Source organism: Budorcas taxicolor, chromosome 19 (genome assembly GCF_023091745.1).
Source record: "Budorcas taxicolor isolate Tak-1 chromosome 19, Takin1.1, whole genome shotgun sequence".
In the NCBI taxonomy this organism is placed as follows: domain Eukaryota; kingdom Metazoa; phylum Chordata; class Mammalia; order Artiodactyla; family Bovidae; genus Budorcas; species Budorcas taxicolor.
In genome coordinates, this window is record NC_068928.1 from 30,244,013 (window position 1) to 30,265,710 (window position 21,698).

A 21,698-nucleotide genomic window follows, 5' to 3' on the forward strand; every position below is an offset into this window, starting at 1 on the left:
CTGCTGCCTTCGCCTCGTTTTGCCTTCAGTCTTTCCCAGCATCAGGGTCTTTTCTAATGAGTTAGAAATACCAAAGTATTGGAATTTCAGCTCTAGCATCAGTCCTTCCAGTGAATATTCAGGACTGATTTCCTTTAGGATTGACTGGTTGGATCTCCTTGCAGTCCAAGGAACTCTCAAAGAGTGTTTTCCTGCACCACAGTTCAAAACTGTCAATTCTTCACCAATCACTCTTGTTTATGGTTCAACTCTCACATACATACGTGACTACCAAAAAACCAGAGCTTTGACCATACAGACCCTTCTCAGCAAAGTAAAGTCTCTCCTTTTTAATACGCCATCTAGGTTTGTCATAGCTTTCCTTATAAAGAAATGCAATTGAAGACACGTAACAACTCTAAGCTCCTATAGTGACCCCATGGACTGCAGCCTACCAGGCTCCTCTGTCCATGGGATTTTCCAGGCAAGAGTACTGGAGTGGGGTGCCATTGCCTTCTCTGATTACATACCTAATAATTTTAAAATTAAGTAGTTGTAAGGACTTCTCTGGACTTCCCAGGGGGCATTAATGGTGAACCCCCACCAATGCAGGAGATGTAAGAAACATGGGTTTGATCCCTGAGTCAGGAAGATTCCCTGGAAGGGGGTATGACAACCCACTCCAGTGTTCTTGCCTAGAGAACCTCATGGACAGAGGAGCCTGACTGGCCACAGTCCATAGTGTTGCAGAGTCGGACACAACTGAAGTGACTAAGCCCAGCACAGCACAGGGACTTCCCTAGCAGTCCAGTGGTTGAGACTTCGCCTTCTAATGCAGTAGGTGGGGATTCAATCCCTGGTCAGGGAGCTAAGATTCCTCATGGCCAAAAAACCAAAGCATAAAACAAAAACAATGTTGCAACAAATCCAATACAGACTTAAAAAAAAAAAAAAAAAGAAATACAAGGGAAAGAAATTCTTTAAAAACTAAATAACCATAAAATAAAATGTTACTAGAACTAGAAGGAAAAATCACAGTAAATTCATATATACAGATAAAAATTCCCTTCGGTATTCTATTTCTCATTTTGTGGCAAGGTGGGGTTAACAGGTACTGACTTCAGCTCTTGGCATTTGTATGCAAATAAGTGTAGAATAATCTCTGAGGGTCTGGATTTAGAGGAGACAAGTTTCAGGATGAGGACTGGAGAGATTAGAGAGACTTGGTTGCTAAACAGTAGCCCCAAATCTGTGATAATTTGGGGCTAATTACTAACCTGTAATCTGCTAATTACTCAGGCTTCACTAATCTGTGCCTTTTGTAAGGCACACTAGATTTAGCTTGCAAGACTTGAGTTGTAGCTCCAACTCTGTCCCCATCTGATCACATCATCCATCACCTTGAGCATGCAAGTCCACTCCCTTTACCCTTATTAATTCATTTTAACATTAAAAATCTTCGATGAAATCATTGCCAAGGTCTCAGTTCCCACCCTCATACATGCCTTCATCTGTGATCTCAGTCAGTGTCTCTTGTCTCACAAGCTCCTGTCCAGGTGTGGCTGAGCACCCAGTCAGCCCTATGTCTCCCTCTAACAGGCCTTGTGCAATGGTTGTCCCGGACTTTGAGTTGATCTGTGAAATCATGCTGGTGGCTGAAGGATTCATCGAGGCACGGTTACTAGCCAGGAAGTTCATCACCCTTTACCAGCTGTGCAAAGAGCTTCTCTCTAAACAGGTAACCCTCCCTGGTTACACCAGGTGACTACTCAAGTGTGATTGTCCCAGCTCTGGATGGGTTCTGGAGCTGGGGTATTAGGGAGACATAGCACCTTCTCATAATAGATTCTTTACTGTCTGAGCCGCTTATCAGACTTCCCTCTATGGGCTTCCCTCATAGGTCAGTTGGTAAAGAATCCACCTGCAATGCAGGAGACCCTGGTTCAATTCCTGGGTCAGGAAGATCCACTGGAGAAGGGATAGGCTACCCTCTCCAGTATTCTTGGGCTTTCCTTGTGGCTCAACTGGTAAAGAATCTGCCTGTAATACAGGAGACCTGGGTTTGATCCCTGGGTTGGGAAGGATCCCCTGGAGAAGGGAAAGGCTACCCACTCCAGTGTTGTGGCCTGGAGAATTCCATGGACTACACAGTCCATGGGGTCACAAAGAGTCGGACATGACTGAGTGACTTTCAGTTTTTCAGTTTCATAATAGATAGTCACTGTGCCCATAAGCGTATTCAAAGCTCTGCAGACTTCTGTAATAAAGATAACTTCTATAAATAAACCATAACAAGGAAACTTCTATAATAAAGATACATGTTTATTATCTTAGCTAAGATAATAAAGATACATGTTTATTATTAACTAAAAAATTTGGCTTAGCCCAGCATTTAAGAAATAAACCTGTTTGGCCACAGTGGTCCATTTTTTAATACAATACTTAGTAACTACCAGCGTCCCATAAGAAACATTGCAGTGGCCAGTGACAGCCCTTGGAGGGAGTGGTCTCTGCCTGAAGGAGCATGAGATCTGGGAAGAAGACTGGGGAGAGAGGGTCAGACATCAAATGGCACCCCAGTGCTCTTTGCTTCTGGCCCTTAAATGTGGCTTCTTTCCAGGGCAGACCAGGAACTAGGAACCCAGAATCTTCACCTGCTAGGTCATAGATCTTTTCTTTTGCCCCCACCTTGACCTCCCAAGTGACCTAGTAGTGACGGGATATCTAATTCTGCCGACACAAGCCTGAGCCCGTGGGTCCCGCGTTCCAGCATCTCTGGTCTCAGCAGACCCCTTCCCCCAGGATCACTACGACTGGGGCCTGAGGGCCATCAAGTCTGTGCTGGTGGTGGCTGGATCCCTGAAGCGAGGAGACCCTGACCGGCCCGAGGACCAAGTCCTGATGCGCTCGCTGCGAGATTTCAACATCCCCAAGATCGTGACTGACGACATGCCAGTATTCCTGGGCCTGATCGGGGACCTGTTTCCTGCCCTGGATGTCCCTCGAAGGAGAGATCTCGACTTCGAAGCCCTGGTTAGGAAGGCGGTAGTGGAGCTGAAACTCCAGGCTGAGGACAACTTTGTGCTCAAGGTACATAGGGTTTTTCCTCCCTTCTGAGATTTGTCTCTTAATTCTCTTCTTTGACAATGGGTTACACTTTGTCCTTAATCCAAAGGGCTGCTTTCAGTGTACAGATATTCATCGACTTTGCAAAAACTCAGTTCACTCACTTCAGTAGCTCTTTATAGGGGCTTCCCTCGTGGCTCAGGGGTAAAGAATCTGCCTACAATGCAAGAGACGTGGGTTTGATCCCTGGGTCAGGAAGATCCACTGGAAGAGGAAATAGAAACTCTCTCCAACATTCTTGCCCAGGAAATCCCATGGACAGAGGAGCCTGGCTGACTACAGTCCATGGGATCTCAGAGAGTCGGGCGTGACTGAGCAACTAAACAGCAGCAACAGCTCTTTAGAGGGACACCCACAGTGTGGAATGTGTCATAGGAATGCGAGAGAAGGACAGAGCCCCTACCGTCGGGGGGTTCACATTCTCACAGAGGAATGAGACACAGGCTCTGTTATATCGCGTTCCTTTCCCGTGAATTACTTCATGCACCATAATAACATTGATGCATCTCAGAAACCTTACTTTCTGCAAAACTGTTCGGCAAAAATAACACTTAAGGCAAAGAAGGCTTCCCTGGTGGCTCAGATGGTAAAGAATCTGCCTGCAATGCAGGAGGCGCAGGTTTGATCCATGGATCGGGAAGAACCCCTGGAGAAGGGAGCAGCTATCCAGTCCAGTATTCTTGCCTGGAGAATCCCATAGACAAAAGGGCCTGCAGGGCTCCAGTCCATGGGCTCCAGGGTCGCAAAGAGTTGGACATGACTGAGTGACTACCACTTTCACTCAAAATGTACAGAGTATTGTACCCAAAGCCCTAAAAACTCAGCAATGTGTTATTTCATCAAAAAGCTCTGGTTTGAGAAGGCATCCTGCAGTCTTTTAAAAGAGGTGATATTAACTTGGAAAGAAAAGGAATAGTCCCATGGAGGTGTGAAAACTGGAAAGGACATGTAACAGTAAATTTCTGGAAAGATGGAGAGAGAATGGAAGAAGACTGACAGGTCAAGCAGAGCAGAGGGACGCTGCAGGTGTAGAAAGGGCTTCAGGGGACCAGGAGCCAGGAGGCAGCCAGTCTGCCAAGCAGAACCTCGGAGCAGCTCTGGGCTCAGAGCAGGTAGTGAAGGAGGGCAGGGAATGAGGAAGAGAGGTGAACACAGCCGGGGGGTGGGGGCAACGTTAAGACACATCGTAATGGGATTCAGAAGTCAAGGGTCAAGAGGAAAAAATGAAAGTTTTGTGGCTGGGTGATGGATTGAGGTGTGTAGGTGACCCACGAAGGAATGAAGTTCAGGATGATATCAGAACCTCTCACCAACAATATCAGATAGTACCAGACAAAGAAACCATTCCTTCAAAGTTCTGAGGGGGAATGATCTCAAAATTCCATTATGCACCAGATTATCAGATATTTTCAAGGAGTTACCGATTTTATTAATATTACATAGGCATCCTATTCGATTAAGCTATTTGAGAACATACTACAACAAAACATGGATGAAAAACAAGTGTCATGGGATTCAAAAATTCAAGAATCAAATAAGGGAAGTCTTTGAATTATCGCTGTCAGCAGACCTAGAAAGCAGTTAACCCCAATCAAGGCAGCAGTTCCATGGTCTCTAAGAAAAAGGACCTCAAAAGTAGATAAGGCACATAAATGGGAAAGAGAATCACTGAGGAGCTTAAAGCAATCATCTTCCTGGTATGTGTGTGTTGAGGGCTGAGAGACAAAATTAGAAGCTGATTTGAGCCAGATTGCAACAGGGCCTTGTAAACCAGTGTAAGGATTTGGGATTTCATCACCAAAACTTAGGAGAACCTTTGAAGGGACAACCTGATGACAGTGACAGGATCACATTTTCATTCCAATAAGCATACAAGAGTGTAGAAAGGTAAGCCTGAAGGCAAACTACAACAAGAGTGAGGATGCCTCCCATATGGCCACTGTCCCTCAAGAAGCTCCTTGATGCCAGCCTCATCAAGCCATCTGGTCAACCACATCGTGCTCTATCACACCACAAGCCTTTGTGCTGTTTCCTCTGCCTGGAATATCCTTCCTGCTCATCTTCTTGGCAAACTCCTACCCACCCTTGAAGCCCCAGTTCGAATGCCCCATCCCCTGTGAAGCCTTTCATATTCCCTTTATCTATATAAAATCTACTCTTTCTTCCTATCTGTTGCCATAATGTTCATGTTCACGGGGTTCTCATGGCAAAAATACTGTACTGGGTTGCCACTCCCTCTTCCAGGGATGGGTTGATGCTTTCAAATTGTGATGCTAGAGAAGACTCTTGACAGTCCCTTGGACAGCAAGGAGATCAACCAGTCAGTCCTAAAGGAAATCAACCCTGAATATTCATTGGGAAGACTGATGCTGAAGCTGAAGCTCCAATACTTAGGCCACCTGATGTGAAGAGCCAACTCATTGGAAAAGATCCTGATGCTGGGAAAGACTGAAGGCAGGAGGAGAAGAGGGATGCAGAAGATGAGCTGGTTGGATGGCATCACCAATGCAAAGGACATGAATTTGGGCAAGCTCCAGGAGATGGTGAGGGACAGGGAAGCCTGGTGTGCTGCAGTTCTTGGGGTTGCGACAAGTCAGACATGACTCGGCTACTGAACAGCAACAACAGTCTCTTTTCACAGCATTTAGTGAATACATCAGCCATAGCAATTATGCCCTTCTTGCACGTGTGCATGTGCTCAGTTATGTCGGACTCTTTGCAACCCCATAGCCTGTAGCCCACCAGGCTCTTCTGTCCATGGGATTCTCCAGGCAAGAATATTGGAGTGGGTTGCCATTTTCTCCTCCAGGGAATCTCAATTCTCCTCCACATCTCAATTATCTCCTTACATTATAGCAGTTTGTCAATATGACTTGCTTCTCTATCAGAACTATGAGATCAGGGAGGGCTGGAGAGTCATCTCTGAATCTCTCTCACCAGACATACTCTCTAGCACTTAGTGGTTACTAATAATTACTCAAATGATGAATAAGTGGATAAATGAATCATGTTGCCCCAACATTTAGAACTCCATTATATCCTGGGGGAGGTAACCCTTCCTGTGTTGACCTCAGGTCTCACTTCAGCCATCAGACTGGCTCACAGGGGAGCAGTGGGGATGTGGGTGAGTGACAAGCAGTCCCTCTGGCCGGATTCTGTGTTTCCCAGGTGGTCCAGCTAGAGGAGCTCTTGGCGGTGCGGCACTCCGTGTTTGTGGTGGGCAGTGCGGGAACTGGCAAGTCGCAGGTGCTGAGGTCCTTGCACAAGACCTACCAAATCATGAAACGCCGCCCTGTCTGGACTGACCTCAACCCCAAAGCGGTCACCAACGATGAGCTCTTTGGCATCATCAATCCAGCCACACGAGAATGGAAGGATGGTAAGGACGGGATGCTTCTGTCTTAGCTACTTGGGGCTGATGAGAAGGCAGTGGGGAGGGTGTGGAGGAGGGAAAGCCGAGCTGATCAGTTTGGGGTGGGAGGAGGTGAAAAGAATCAAAGAAACTGATTTTGGCTTGGAGAGGAGCCTCATCCATTGGGGTACTTTCTCTCCTTGGAGATTTTTCAGCTCGTAGAGAAGATAAATAGGGCAGGCCTTCTCAGCTGCAGTTCTGTGATTCTGGACTGCAAGTCATGGGGTTCTCACATTGCCTGGCAGAGGGTGTGACATGGGTCAGGCAGGGAAGCCCACCTCTCATTCCCAAAGGAGCAGACAGTTTAGCATCCCACAGAGGGTACCTCCCGGTCAGTACCACCCCAGGAGTGATGGGGAGGCTGCTACAGAAGACTTATCTCAGGAGCATCCTGGGACCACAGGAGGATGTGTATAGGATGGGGCGTCCCAGGTGGCTCCATGGTAAAGAATCCGCCTGCACTGCAGGAGGCATGGGTTCAATCCTTGTGTCAGGAAGATCATCTGAAAAAGGAAGTGGCAGCCCACTCCAGTATTCTTGCCTGGAGAGTCCCATGGACAGAGGAGCCTGGCCGGCTGCAGTCCATGGGGTCGCAAAGAGTGGGACATGACTTAGTGACTGAGCGCACGTGCATGTGTGCAAGTGTGTAGGATAATGCAAACACTGCTCCATTTTACATGAGACCTTGAACATCCAGGGATTTTAGTGTCTGCAAGAGTTCCTGGAGCCAAGGAGCTGGTCCCTTCTACAGTGATTCAGATTGTCCCAAACCCATGCTCACTTGGTGCTGACCTCAGCATCACCTTCTGAGAACTGAAAATTGTGATAGGTGTTGAAAGGGTATCCTGTCACTGGGAGAGAGCAGAAAAGAAAATGGAGAAAACTCTCCACAAGCTGATCAGATCTCTTTCCAAAAGCAGTGTGGCTTCCGGAATGAGGTCATCTCAGGTCTGTCCTAACATCCCAGTGACTACATCAGGGTATACTGCCTGTTGTTCAGTCGCTCAGTTGTGTCTGACTCTTTGCGACCCCATGGACTATATAGCGCGCCAGGCTTCCTGTCCTTCACTGCCTCCCAGAGTTTGCTCAGACTCATGTCCAGTGAGTCAGTGATGCCATCCAACTGTCTCATCCTCTGTCGCCCCCTTAGCCTCCTGCCCTCAATCTTTTCCAGAATCAGGGTCTTTTCCAGTGAGTCAGCTCTTTGCATCAGGTGACGAAAGTACTGTAGCTTCGGCTTCAGCATCAGTCCTTCCAATGAGTATTCAGAGTTGATTTACTTTAGGATTGACTGGTTTTATCTCCTTGATGTCCAAAGGACTCTCAAGAGTCTTCTCCAGCACCACAATTCGAAAGCATCAAATCTTCGGCACTCAGCTTTCTTTATGGTCCAACTCTCACATCCGTATGTAACTACTGGGAAGACTATAACTTTGGACTGTACAGACCTGTGTCAGCAAAGTCATATGCCTGGATTCCTCTAATTTAGGGTCTTCCATCAGAGGCCTTGAAAAATGGGACTTAATGAGTAGCCTCTCTAATTTTTATTTCACTATTAATGAGGCTTAGCATCTTTTCCTTGTTAGTGGTCTTAGTAATTGGCTATTTTGTAATTTTATTCCTCCTTATTATATTCTTATCAGTGTGTAAGTGTTTTTTTTTAATATGTCAAAGACATTAAACTTTTATCTGTTATATGCACTACTAATGGTTTTTATCTGTCTTCCACTTGTCTACAGATACTCATGACATGTTTACCATGTACTTTATAAAAGGAAATTATGTCTGTCTAGTCTTTTTAGCATCTGGAATTCCTATTTAGTTTATGACTCTTTCTAATTTTAGAGGCATAACATCATAAATTTGGACTTAAAGATTCTTTTCACATTAACATTTTTTACTCATCTGAAATTTATTTGGGGGCTTAGCTGGGCTTCCCAGGTGGCACAGCAGTAAATAACCCGCCTGCCAACGCAGGAGATTCAGGTTTGACCCCTGGGTCAGGAAGATCCCCTGGAATAGGAAATGGCAACCTACTCCAGTATTCTTGCCTGGAAAATCCCATGGACAGAGGAGCCTGGTGGGCTACAGTCCATGGGGCTGCACATAGTCAGACTCAAATGATCACAAAGTATGAGGTGAGGTAGAGAATCAGCTTTATTTCCTCCCAGATGGATAATTGACTGTGAAATCACCATTTATTAAGTAAAGAATCCTTTATCTCTGAATTTAAATTCCAACTTTTCACATGTGCAGTTTTCCTTTGGTATCCCTGAGAGATTGGTTCCAGGAACTCCTGCAGACACTAAAATCCACAGATGCTCAAGATCTCATATAAAATGGAGTAGCATTTGCTTTATCCTATACATATTCCTCCTGTAAACTTTAAATTATCTCTAGACTACTTATAACACCTGATACAATGTAAATGCTGTGTAAATAGTTGCTAGAATATGGCAAATTCAAGTTTCGGTTTGGGGAAATTTCTAGAATTGTTTTTTTTCCCCGAATATTTTCAATCTACGGGTGATTGAATTCACAGACTTGAAATTCACATATTGAAAGGGAAAATTGTATTGACGTCTGATTCTGGGTTTTCTATTCTGTTCCATCACCTATTTATCGAATCCTGTGCTAATGTCATTCTATCTTAATTATTATCATTTTATATCATTTTCCTGTCTGATGAGGTAAATCCCTCCTCAATACTTTTCTGTAATTTCTTTGCTAGTCTTAGATACTTCTTCCACCTTAAATTTTAGCTCACATAATATAATTCAAATTTTAAAGTGTGAGAATTTTAAAGTTTTATTAAATGTACTCATTAAATATGGAGAAATCTACAAAGGCTTATAATAATCATAAATCTACGTTCCCTAAATAAGAGACCTTCCAAGTAAATGGAATTTAACTTTTCAAAAAATTTTAAGAGAATTTGATAAAAACAGAAATACAGTGGTTTATATTAATACATATTTTTCAATATTAGAAAGATTCAATAGACAGAAAAATAAGTATAGGCATAGAAGAATTAGGAAATGCATCATCAAATGCAGTGTAACACAAAGATATAGAACTTTGCATCTTGTAAATAGAAAATATTCCTTTCTTGGTAGGTTTGTGGAACATTTCCAAAAATTTAAAGTTTAGTTGGGCACAGAAGAAATTGTAATGAATTCAAAAGTATCCATTTTTCAGGCCACTTTGTCAGATACTAATACAATAGAATTAGAAACAAATAGCAAGAAAATGACCAAAAATAATTTCATTACTTGCAATCAAGAAATACTGATCTCCTGAATTAAAGGGAAAATTTAATTGTAATCCTTCTTGGAAGCAAAGTAAAGAATGTTTATACAGAGACCTCTGGGACACATCTAAAGTCAATAATGAAAATTTCTAAACTCTCATTATTACAGAAGATAGGCTAGAAAAAAAGGAAATCAGTATCCATTTTAATAAATTATTCAAAAAATATTAAACTAAACCTGAAGAAAGATGGGAAGAAACTAATGCAGATAAAAGCTGAAATTAGTGGGAAGGAACAAAAAAGTATAGGAAGGATGAATAAATATAAATATTGGTTCTTTGTAAAAACCAATAAGTCCATTGTGAGCATGATTATTGGGGATAAGAGAGAGTAAAAGTAGACAATATAAGGAATTAGAAAGAAGATATAACAGTAGATATAGACAAGATTAAAAGAGACACAATTAGATCATACATATTTGAAAAACGGAAAGAAATAGATGATTCCCTAACCAAATATAATTTTAACAAAATTTACTCAATGAGAAGTAGAAAAAGTAAACTAATGAAATGAAAAGTTTTTAAATAGTAGCTGAATTAAGAAAAGATAATTCCAAATAAAATGGACAACTTGGAAGAAATGGACAAATTCTTAGAAAAGTACAACTTTCCAAAACTGAACCAGGAAGAAATAAAAAATCTTAACAGACCCATCACAAGCACAGAAATTGAAACTGTAATCAGAAATCTTCCAGCAAACAGAAGCCCAGGTCCAGACAGCTTCACAGCTGAACTCTACCAAAAATTTAAAGAAGAGCTAACACCTATCTTACTCAAACTGATCCAGAAAATTGCAGAGGAAGGTAAACTTCCAAACTCATTCTATGAGGCCACCATCACCTTAATACCAAAACCTGACAAAGATACCACAAAAAAAAGAAAACTACAGGCCAATATCACTGATGAAAATAGATGCAAAAATCCTTAACAAAATTCTAGCAATCAGAATCCAACAACACATTAAAAAGATCATACACCATGACCAAGTGGGCTTTATCCTGGGGATGCAAGGGTTCTTCAATATCCACAAATCAATCAATGTAATACACCATATTAACAAATTGAAAAATAAAAGCCATATGATTATCTCAATAGATGCAGAGAAACCCTTTGACAAAATTCAACATCCATTTATGATAAAAAAAAAACACTCCAGAAAGCAGGAATAGAAGGAACATACCTCAACATAATAAAAGCTGTATATGACAAATCCACAGCAAACATTATCCTCAATGGTGAAAAATTGAAAGCATTTCCCCTAAAGTCAGGAACAAGACAAGGGTGCCCACTTTCACCACTACTGTTCAGTATAGTTTTGGAAGTTTTGGCCATAGCAATCAGAGCAGAAAAAGAAATAAAAGGAATCCAAATTGGAAAAGAAGAAGTAAAACTCTCACTGTTTGCAGATGACATTATCCTCTACATAGAAAACCCTAAAGACTCCACCAGAAAATCACTAGAGCTAATCAATGAATATAGTAAAGTTTTAGGATATAAAATCAACACACAGAAATCCCTTGCATTCCTATACACTAATAATGAGAAAATAGAAAGAAAAATTAAGGAAACAATTCCATTCACCATTGCAACGAATAGAATAAAATACTTAGGAATATATCTACCTAAAGAAACAAAAGACCTATATATATAAAACTATAAAACACTGGTGAAAGAAATCAAAAATGACACTAATAGATGGAGAAATATACCATGTTCATGGGCTGGAAGAATCAATATAGTGAAAATGAGTATACTACCCAAAGCAATCTATAGATTCAGTGCAATCCCTATCAAGCTACCATTGATATTTTTCACAGAGCTAGAACAAATAATTTCAGTTTGTATGGAAATACAAAAAACCTCAAATAGCCAAAGCAATCTTGAGAAAAAAGAATGGAACTGGAGGAATCAACCTGCCTGACTTCAGGCTCTGCTACAAAGCCACAGTCATCAAGACAGTATGGTACTGGCACGGAGACAGAAATATAGATCAATGGAACAAAATAGAAAGCCCAGAGAGAAATCCACACACTTATGGACACCTTATCTTTGACAAAGGAGGCAAGAATATACAATGGAGAAAAGACAATCTCTTTAACAAGTGGTGCTGGGAAAACTGGTCAACCACTTGTAAAAGAATGAAACTAGAACACTTTCTAACACCATACACAAAAATAAACTCAAAATGGATTAAAGATCTAAACATAAGACCAGAAACTATAGAACTCCTAGAGGAGAACATAAGCAAAACACTCTCTGACATAAATCACAGCAGGATCCTCTATGACCCACCTCCCAGAATATTGGAAATAAAAGTAAAAATAAACAAATGGGACCTAATTAAAATTAAAAGCTTCTGCACAACAAAGAAAACTATAAGCAAGGTGAAAAGACAGCCTTCAGAATGGGAGAAAATAATAGCAAATAAAACAAATGACAAAGAATTAATCTCAAAAATATACAAGCAACTCCTACAGCTCAATTCCAGAAAAATAAACAACCCAATCAAAAAGTGGGCCAAAGAACTAAACAGACATTTCTCCAAAGAAGACATACAGATGGCTAACAAACACATGAAAAGATGTTCAACATCACTCATTATCAGAGAAATGCAAATCAAAACCACAATGAGGTACCATTTCATGCCAGTCAGAATGGCTGCTATCCAAAAGTCTACAAGCAATAAATGCTGGAGAGGATGTGGACAAAAAGGGACCCTCTTACACTGTTGGTGGGAATGCAAACTAGTATAGTCATTATGGAGAACAATGTGGAGATTCCTTAAAAAACTGGAAATAGAACTGCCTTATGACCCAGCAATCCCACTGCTGGGCATACACAGTGAGGAAACCAGAATTGAAAGAGACATGTGTACCCCCATGTTCATCGCAGCACTGTTTATAATAGCCAGGACATGGAAACAACCTAGATGCCCATCAGCAGACGAATGGATAAGAAAGCTATGGTACATATACACAATGGAGTATTACTCAGCCATTAAAAGAATACATTTGAATCAGTTCTGATGAGATGGATGAAACTGGAGCCTATTATACAGAGTGAAGTAAGCCAGGAAGAAAAACACCAATACAGTATACTAACGCATATACGTGGAATTTAGAAAGATGGTAATGATAACCCTGTATGTGAGACAGCAGAAGAGAAACAGATATATAGAACAGTCTTGTGGACTCTGTGGGAGAGGGTGAGGGTGGGATGATTTGGGAGAATGGCACTGAAACATGTATAATGTCATATGTGAAATGAATCGCCAGTCCAGGTTCAATGCATGATATAGGATGCTCGGGGCTGATGCACTGGGATGACCCAGAGGGATGGTATGGGGAGGGAGGTGGGGGGGGCGGTTCAGGATGGGGAACACATGTACATCCGTGGTGGATTCATGTTGATGTATGGCAAAACCAATACAATATTGTAAAGTAATTAGCCTCCAATTAAAATAAATAAATTTATATTAAAAAATTAAAAAAAGAAAAGATAATTCCAAAATCATAAAAAGGACACCTCTTATCTCATTTTGTGAAGCCAAAATAATTTTGATACCAACCTTTGTGCAGAACCAAAAAGAATAGCCCAACTTCCATTAAAATTAAGAATAAACCAAAGAGATCTATTACCAACATTATTATTCTGCTTTGCCTGTGGAAGTCTAGAAAATGCAGTTAAAACAATGAAATGGAAGACATGGTATAAACTGGAGGAAAAAGACAATTATTAGTTTGGTGACTGTACAGCTTTATAGCTAGAAAATTCAAGACATTATTGAAAAATCGCTAGAATCAATAAGAAAAAGTATTAAAGATAACTCAGTATAAAGTGAAGTACACCAAATTTGAAAGCTTATCTCTATACTAACAGTAGCCAACTAAAACTGAAAATACAGGGGAAAAATTCCATTCACAATAACAATAAAAACAAATGCTTAGGAATACATTTAGCCAAAGAGATACATTGAAAATGCTGTAAAAATTTATTAAGGAACATAAAACAATATTTGAACAAATGAAAGACATACCATATTATTGACTGGGAAGGCTTACTATTATAAAAAATCAATTCGATCCAAATTAAGATATAAATTTCATGTAATGCCAACTAAAATCACATCAGGCCTTCTCTCAAAGCCTGCGTTTGGCAAGATTTCCCTGGCTGCAGTTTCAAAGAATGAAAACCTTACCTAAGAAGGTTTCATGTAATTCCATCATGTCACAGTTGCCTGTTGAAATGATTTGCTCAGTCCCTTGTCACTTTAAAACCTTGGACCATTTCCTTCTCCAGGGGATCTTCCTGACCCAGGGATTGAACCTGTGGCTCCTGCATTGACAGGTGGATTCTTTACCATTGAGCTACCAGGAAGAAGGGGATAAATATATGTAATTATAATTGATTTGCATTGTTGTATAACAGAAACCAACACAACACTGTAAAGCAATTTTTCTCCAATTAAAGATGAAAAAGAAAACAAACTAGGACCATCAGGTTTTCTTTTAGTTTTGCTGTTGTTGTCATTCTAATAAAAAGTCAGGTTGGAACAGAAAGAGCAGAACCTTGGGCATGACCAGATTTTTGGTAGAGAGGAGAAAAGGCCAGTTTTGACCTGAATTTCCTGTGTATACTTCCTTCCAAAGGTTGTTGCTGATAGGGAAAGTTTGTGTTAAGAGAAAGAAGATTGATGGTGACCTGGAAATTGAGACATCTGTGGTTTCTCTTAGGACTGTTCTCTTCTATCATGCGGGAGCTTGCCAACATCACCCATGATGGGCCCAAATGGATTTTACTGGATGGTGACATTGATCCGATGTGGATTGAGTCTCTGAACACTGTCATGGATGATAACAAGGTACCAAGGGGCAAGGGGAGCCTCATGTCATCCCCAGTCAGTGAAACCAGCTCCCAAGGCACATTTGAAAGCCTGGATTCCACAGTAAGGCTGGCCCTGAGTAAGGAATTGTTACTGGTGTTTTTTTAATTTTTTTTTTTTTTTGCTTTATTGAGATAGAGTTAACATATAACATTGTTATAATTGATATAAAACATTGTGTACATTTAATGTGTAAGACCCGATGGTTTGAAATACTTGTATATTGCAAAATGATTACCACAATAAGGTTAGCTGACAACTCCATCACCTCCCATAATTACCTTTTTGTGTGCCTGGTGAGAACTTCTAATATCTATTCTTTTTTAATTTTTTTACATTGGAGTACAGTATGGAAATTCCTTTAAAAAAAAAAACAACCTTGAAGTAGAACTACCCTATGACCCAACAATCCCACTACTGGGCATATACCCTGAGAAAACCATAATTGAAAGAGATGCATATACACCAATGTTCACTGCAGCACTTTTTACAATAGCTAGGACCTGGACGCAATCTAGATGTCCACTGACAAGATGAATGGAAACAGAAAGTGTGATACATATATGCAATGGAATATTACTTGGCTATAAAAAAGAATGCATTTGAGTCAGTCCTAATGAAGTAGATGGACCTAGAGCCTATTATACAGAGTAAAGTAAGTCAGAAAGACAAATATCGTATATTAACTCATGCATATGAAATCTAGAAAGATGGAACTAAGATCTATTCTTTCAGCAGCTTTCAAGTACACAGTATAATATTGTTAACTACAGTCACCATGTCTTACATTACTTATTCATCTTATAACTGGGATGTCTATAATTGCCCACCCAATACCCCCATCCCTGGCAACCACCAATTTATTCTCTGTTTCTATGAGGTTTTTTTTTAAGATTCCATACATAAGTGAGATTACCTATTGTTTGCCTTTCTCTGTCTGACATTTCATGTGCCTTAATGCTCTCCAGGCCATCCATGCTGTCACAGATAGCAGGATTTCCTTCTTCTTATGGCTGAATAGCGTTCCATTCTGTGTGTGTGTGTGGCATCTTCTTTATCCATTCATCCACTGACAGACACGTAGGTTGTTCCCACCTCTTGGCTGTTGTAAATAGCACTACAGTGAGCACAGGATGCAGATAACTCTTCAAGATCCTGATTTCAGCTACCTGTAAATGGCAACCCACTCCAGCATTCTTGCCTGGAAAATTCCATGGACAGAGGCGCCTGGCAGGCCACAGTCCATGGGGTCGCAGGAGTTGGACACGACTGAGTGACTTTCACTCTCACTTCATCTTTAACAGGTTTCTTAGAACTGATTCATCCAGTATCAGTCTGTATCAGACTGTATCAGTCTTAGAACTGATACAATAACTTTCAGTTATTTCAAAGCCACTGCCATCACTCCCATGTTTTTAGCATTGCTGTAATTTCCTTTAGAATCTCCCACATGTAGATCAATTCAGTACTTAGAGCTGCAAAGAATCTTAAATCATGTATTCAAATCTTTTTCTAAAAGGGATTTTTTTTGTTTATTTATAAATAAAGGAAACTGATGATCAAAAACATTCTGAGCCTGTCAGGTGTCCTCAGTGGTGGTCAATCTTTATCACAGAGAGGATGTTTTATTTTATTTTTTTATAAACATTGAAAACTGACTGCCAATAAAGAGGCTGTAAAGTTGGTAGCACTTAACTTGTTTGGAAAGCACACCCAGATTAGAGGTTTTTCGATGGCTTTAACATGTACAGAACATACTCTTCCAGAGGGAGCCCTTTAAAAGAAACAGTAGTAACATGAAACCTGAGCTCTTTTCCTTTAATTATCATTTTTTTTTAAAATATGGTCTGTTGTTGTTATTGTTCATTCATAAAGTCATGTCTGACTCTTTGAGACCCCATGAACTGGAGTATGCCTGTCCTTCACTATCTCCTGGAGCTTGCTCAAACTCATGTTCATTGAATCAGTGACGCCATCTGACCATCTCATCCTCTGTCAACCCCTTCTCCTCCTGCCCTCAATCTTTCCCAGGATCAGGATCTTTTCCAGTGAGTCAGCTCTTTGCATCAGGTGGCCAAAGTACTGGAGCTTCAGCTTCAGCATCAGTCCTTCCAATGAATATTCAGGACTGATTTCCTTTAGAATTGACTGGTTTGATCTCCTTGCTGTCCAAGGGACTCTCAAGAGTCTTCTCCAGCACTTCAGTTCAAAAGCATCAATATGGTCCAGTTCATTCAAATCACTGACATCACTTAAACTTTTCAGATAGCTTATTTCCTGACTCAGTACACAGGGATGGTGATCAAGGGGCTATAGAAGGAGAGACAGAGGACTTTGTAGAAACTTTTGAAGATACTTATAATCGTAATGCCTATCAGGAATAAAAGCCAAACTCCCCTGAGCTGGCCTTGCACCATAATTCCTCCCTGCCTGCTGCGCCCCTCACCCGTGTCCAGGTGCTGACCCTGGCAAGCAACGAGAGGATCCCTCTGAATCCCACCATGAGGCTTCTCTTTGAGATCAGCCACCTGCACATGGCCACACCAGCCACTGTCTCCAGAGCAGGTATGGACCACGAGAGGGAACAGCCACATACCTACTCAGCTGAAAACAGGCGCCTCTAGTGATACCTGTTTCACTGGCTCTGACCAAAGCTCCAAACAGGAGTCAGACATTGACCATCCAAAACTCTGGCCTAATCCTCAGCCCTAATCCATATGCACGAAAGTGAGCCCGTGCTCTGTAGCCAGGATCATGTGAGTTTCTCAATTCAGAAATGTTTACAGTAACAGAAAGAGGAATAGCCCCTGAGCTGGACTACTACTGTCTTCTGCACAGAAATGCCTTGAATTATGCTACTTTCAGGCCAGTTCTAGCTTCCATGGAGGCTAGTGAAGATGATTGAGCATTACAAGTTCTCACTATATCTTGGTGCAAAATGACTTTATACCATAACTTTCCTGGTTAGGACATGGACTTATCCATTGAGGGGCTTCTCTGGTGGCTCAGTGATAAAGAATCTGCCTGCCAATGCAGGAGACGTGAGGTTGATCCTTGGGTCAGGAAGATCCATTGGAGGAGGAAATGGCAACCCACTCCAGTGTTCTTGTCTGGAGAATTCCATGGACAGAGGAGCTTGGCAGGGTACAGTCCATGGGGTCACAAAAGAGCCAGACACAACTGAGCAACTAAACAATATCCTTTTGGGGGCCACCATGAATGTGCACACTTCGTCACCATGACAAGTATTGCTAATCAATCACAGTCTTCTTTCCTCCTGAGCCTGGATTTGGCCTCAGGATCCTTCTCAACACTGCTGTCCATCAGCTATTATCAGGCTATCAGAGCTGATCCCAATAGCAAACCCTCTCAGATCTCAGCCAGATCTCTGTTATTTTCTTTTTCAAGATTTTTTTTTTTTTTTTTTTTTTGCTGTGGACCATTTTTAAAGTCTTTATTGAATTTGTTACAATATTGCTTCTGTTTTATGTTTCGGCTTTTTGGCCACAAGACATATAGGATCTTAGTTCCCCGACCAGAGATTGAACCTGCACCCCTGCACTGGAAGACAAAGCCTCAACCACTGGACTCCCAGGGAAGCCCCTCTGTTCTTTTCAAGGCCAGTCTTCTGTACATTTTTTTAAACAGAGAAAAAAACTCTGGAGTGAAGAATATCCTGAGCTCTATGGACATGTAACTAAGCTATATTCTCTATGCTCCCAGGGATCCTGTACATTAACCCAGCAGACCTGGGCTGGAACCCTCCTGTGAGCAGCTGGATCGACAGGAGAGAGAGCCAGACAGAGAGAGCCAACCTAACCATCCTATTTGACAAGTATCTTCCGACCTGCTTAGATGCGCTCAGAACCAGGTAGGCCAAGCAGTGAGGAAGGCGAAGAATTAAAGCAGCGACAAAGAGCCTGTTGGCTCATACCTGGTGTCCTGCTGATGTTCTATCCTGTCCCCAAAGTCAGACATCCCCAGGCAGTCCCCTCCAGGTGTGGCAGACGGCAGGGGAAACATACATTAGGATGGAGTTGAGATGCCTGTTGTCATTCCAGGCAGGAAGAGAGGTGAGTGAAGAGAAGGGAGATTCAAAGAGCCTTCTGTGAGTGCTATACAGGTGTTTCTGGAGGAAGGTGCAAGTTGTAGTTTTTGTTCAGTTGCTAAGTCATGTCCGATTCTTTGCAACCCCATGGACTGTAGCCCACCAGGCTTCTCTGTCCATGGGATTTCCCAAACAAGAATAGAGTGGGTAGCCATGCCCTCCTCAAGGAGATCTTACCAACCCAGGGATCGAACCCATCTCTCCTGCATTGGCAGACAGGTTCTTAACCCTGACCCATCTGGGAACCTAGATGGCTTGCTTATCAGCCACCCCGAGCCTCTATAATACCAAAGCTTTTGCTGCTGCAAAGCCACATAGAGTTGTCAAATCCACAGACACCAGCAGATGTCCATAGTTGTCCAACAGCACCACTAGGATGGAATAGTCCAATGTTTTAGAACATATCTGGGTCTCTCTCTCTTCAGATTTAAGAAGATAATTCCCGTCCCAGAGCAGAGCACAGTCCAGATGCTGTGCCACCTTCTCGAGTGTCTGCTGACCGAGGAGGACATCCCCGCAGACTGCCCCAAGGACACCTACGAGCTTTACTTTGTGTTTGCTGCCATCTGGGCTTTTGGTGGAGCACTGGTCCAGGACCAGGTAAGAGGGTGTGTGCTGAGGCTAACACCCACGCTAACCAGCCAAGATTTGGTAGACAGAACGGTTAAATGTCAGAATTAACATGGGGGCATCAAACCATTTATTTATGTCTCCCTGATTTTGCTGAAGACGCCAGCCCCCTTAGGAGAGCTTCATGTAGTGAGACAGATGAGACTGAGCTGCATTTTGTTGCTTTTTGATTTAGTGAATGTATCCCTAATTTCTTGGACAGTTGCTGATTGAATTTGAAAAACTAGAGGTGTGAATACCATACTTAGAAAGATGTGTGTTTTAGGTGGGATGGTGCTGTGCTTTAGAGGCTTGAGTAGGAGGAATCCCTTCTTAAAAACCTTCTAGAACAAGCATCTATACCAACCATCACATCTTCATCACCCCTGAAACACAGAGCTGTCCCCAGAAGGCTTTTGCTGTTGTTCAGTTGCTAAGTCATTTTTGACTCTTGATGACTCCATGGACTGCAGGAGGACACTATGCCCCCCTGTCCTCCTCTATCTCCAGGAGTTTGCTCAAATTCATGTCCATTGAGTCAGTGATGCCATCCAACCATCTCATCGTCTGTCACTTACTTGGCTTCCTGCCCTCAATCTTTCCCAGCATCATGGTCTTCTCCAGTGAGTTGACTCTTCCCATCAGGTGGCCAAAATATTGGAGCTTCAGCTTCAACATCAGTCCTTCCAGTGAATATTCAGGGTTGATTTCCTTTAGGATTGACTGGTTTGATCTCCTTGCAGTCCAAGGGACTCTGAAGAGTCTTATCCAGCACCGCAGTTTGAAGGCATCAAGTCTTCATTAGTCAGCCTTCTTTGTGGAAGAACCATAGAAAGTTAGACCAAAGGTTAATCAACATCTATGAGTAGAAAAACGAAGTAGTATTTATCTCTTGGTGTTTACTGCTGTGGTTTCAGGCTCTTTGGCATCCTGTTCTCTAAGCTTTGTGTATTCTCAACCTTTTACTTTACTGAGTTTTCTCCAAATAAAAGGTACTTTACCTGGAAACAACATAATTGAGGTTAGGCAGATCAGTCTTTTACAACTGACTCTAGCTACCAGGGCAGCTTAGCAGTAAGGAATACACCTGGCAATGCTGGAGACATGAGATTGGTCTCTGGGCTGGGAAGATCCCCTGGAGAAGGAAATGGCTAGCCACTCCAGTATTCTTGCCTGGAGAATTCCATGGACAGAGGAACCTGGTGGACTACAGTGGCGGGGTCAGAAAGAATCAGACACGACTTAGTGACTGAGCATGCGCTAGCTACCAGGCAACATCCTATAGAGGCTGAGAGTGTGGACCCGGGGTTTGAATTCTAACTCTGCCACTTGTTACCTGGGGACCCTGGACAAGTGATTTAACATCTCTCTACCTTAATCTCATTACTGGTACAAAGAGCTAGATAAATTGACCAAGTGTCTTTATCCTGATACCCAAAACTTTGGGTACAAAGGCAGTGAAAGTGATAATAGTGGTACCCATTCCCTAGGATAGATGTAAGGATTAAATGAAGGGATGCTGTTCTAATTTTCCACATGTAAACCTCTTAGAATACTGCTTATTATTAATGTTCTCCTACTTAGGGCTTCCCAGGTGATGCAGGAGACGCCTGAGACACGGGTTTGATCCCTGGGTCAGGAAGATCCCCTGGAAGAGAGCACAGCAACCCACTCCAGTATTCTTGCCCAGAGAATCCCATGGATAGAGAAGCCTGGCAGGCTATAATCCATAGTGTTGTAGAGAGTCAGACCTGACTGAAGTGACTTAGCACGCGTGCGCCATAAATATTCAGTTTTATAGCAAGTATCTGATGCTTTTCTCACAACAGGGGATTAAGCCAAGCTGCAGTTTTTGGAAAGTTATGATTTACTCTTTCTGGTCTGGGTTGATTATGGGCTCTTCCAAAGAAAAAGGTAGGGGCTTCCCTGGTGACACAGTGGATAAGAATCCACCTGCCAAGGCAGGGGACTTGGGTTCGATTCCTGATCCAGAAAGATCCCACAACCAAGCCCCTACACCATGACTACTGAGTCTGTATTCCAGTGCCTGCGCGGCAACCACTGAGCCCACGTTCCTGGAGCCCGTGCTCTGCAACAAGAGAAGGCACCGCAATGAGAAGCCCGCACACCAAATCTAGAGTAACCCCCACTCACCACAACTAGAGAAAAGCCCACGTGCAGCAACGAAGACCCAGCACAGCCACAATTAAAGAAATAAATAACTTTTAAAAGATGCAGCCCCTGACGTTTTGGCTGCTGAAATGTCAGCAACC

At 42.2% G+C, this 21,698-nt stretch overlaps 1 protein-coding gene across 1 annotated transcript in view; it reads left to right on the forward strand.

The window, feature by feature from the left end:
- Positions 1 to 21,698, forward strand: part of DNAH9 (dynein axonemal heavy chain 9) — a 286,201-nt gene that overhangs the window by 115,654 nt on the left and 148,849 nt on the right. The window contains exons 30-36 of the mRNA XM_052657972.1: positions 1,579 to 1,717; positions 2,782 to 3,069; positions 6,274 to 6,484; positions 14,560 to 14,687; positions 17,165 to 17,273; positions 18,432 to 18,579; positions 19,242 to 19,416. Of these exons, the coding sequence (XP_052513932.1) occupies positions 1,579 to 1,717; positions 2,782 to 3,069; positions 6,274 to 6,484; positions 14,560 to 14,687; positions 17,165 to 17,273; positions 18,432 to 18,579; positions 19,242 to 19,416 (1,198 nt within the window). The remainder of the gene's footprint in view (positions 1 to 1,578; positions 1,718 to 2,781; positions 3,070 to 6,273; positions 6,485 to 14,559; positions 14,688 to 17,164; positions 17,274 to 18,431; positions 18,580 to 19,241; positions 19,417 to 21,698) is intronic.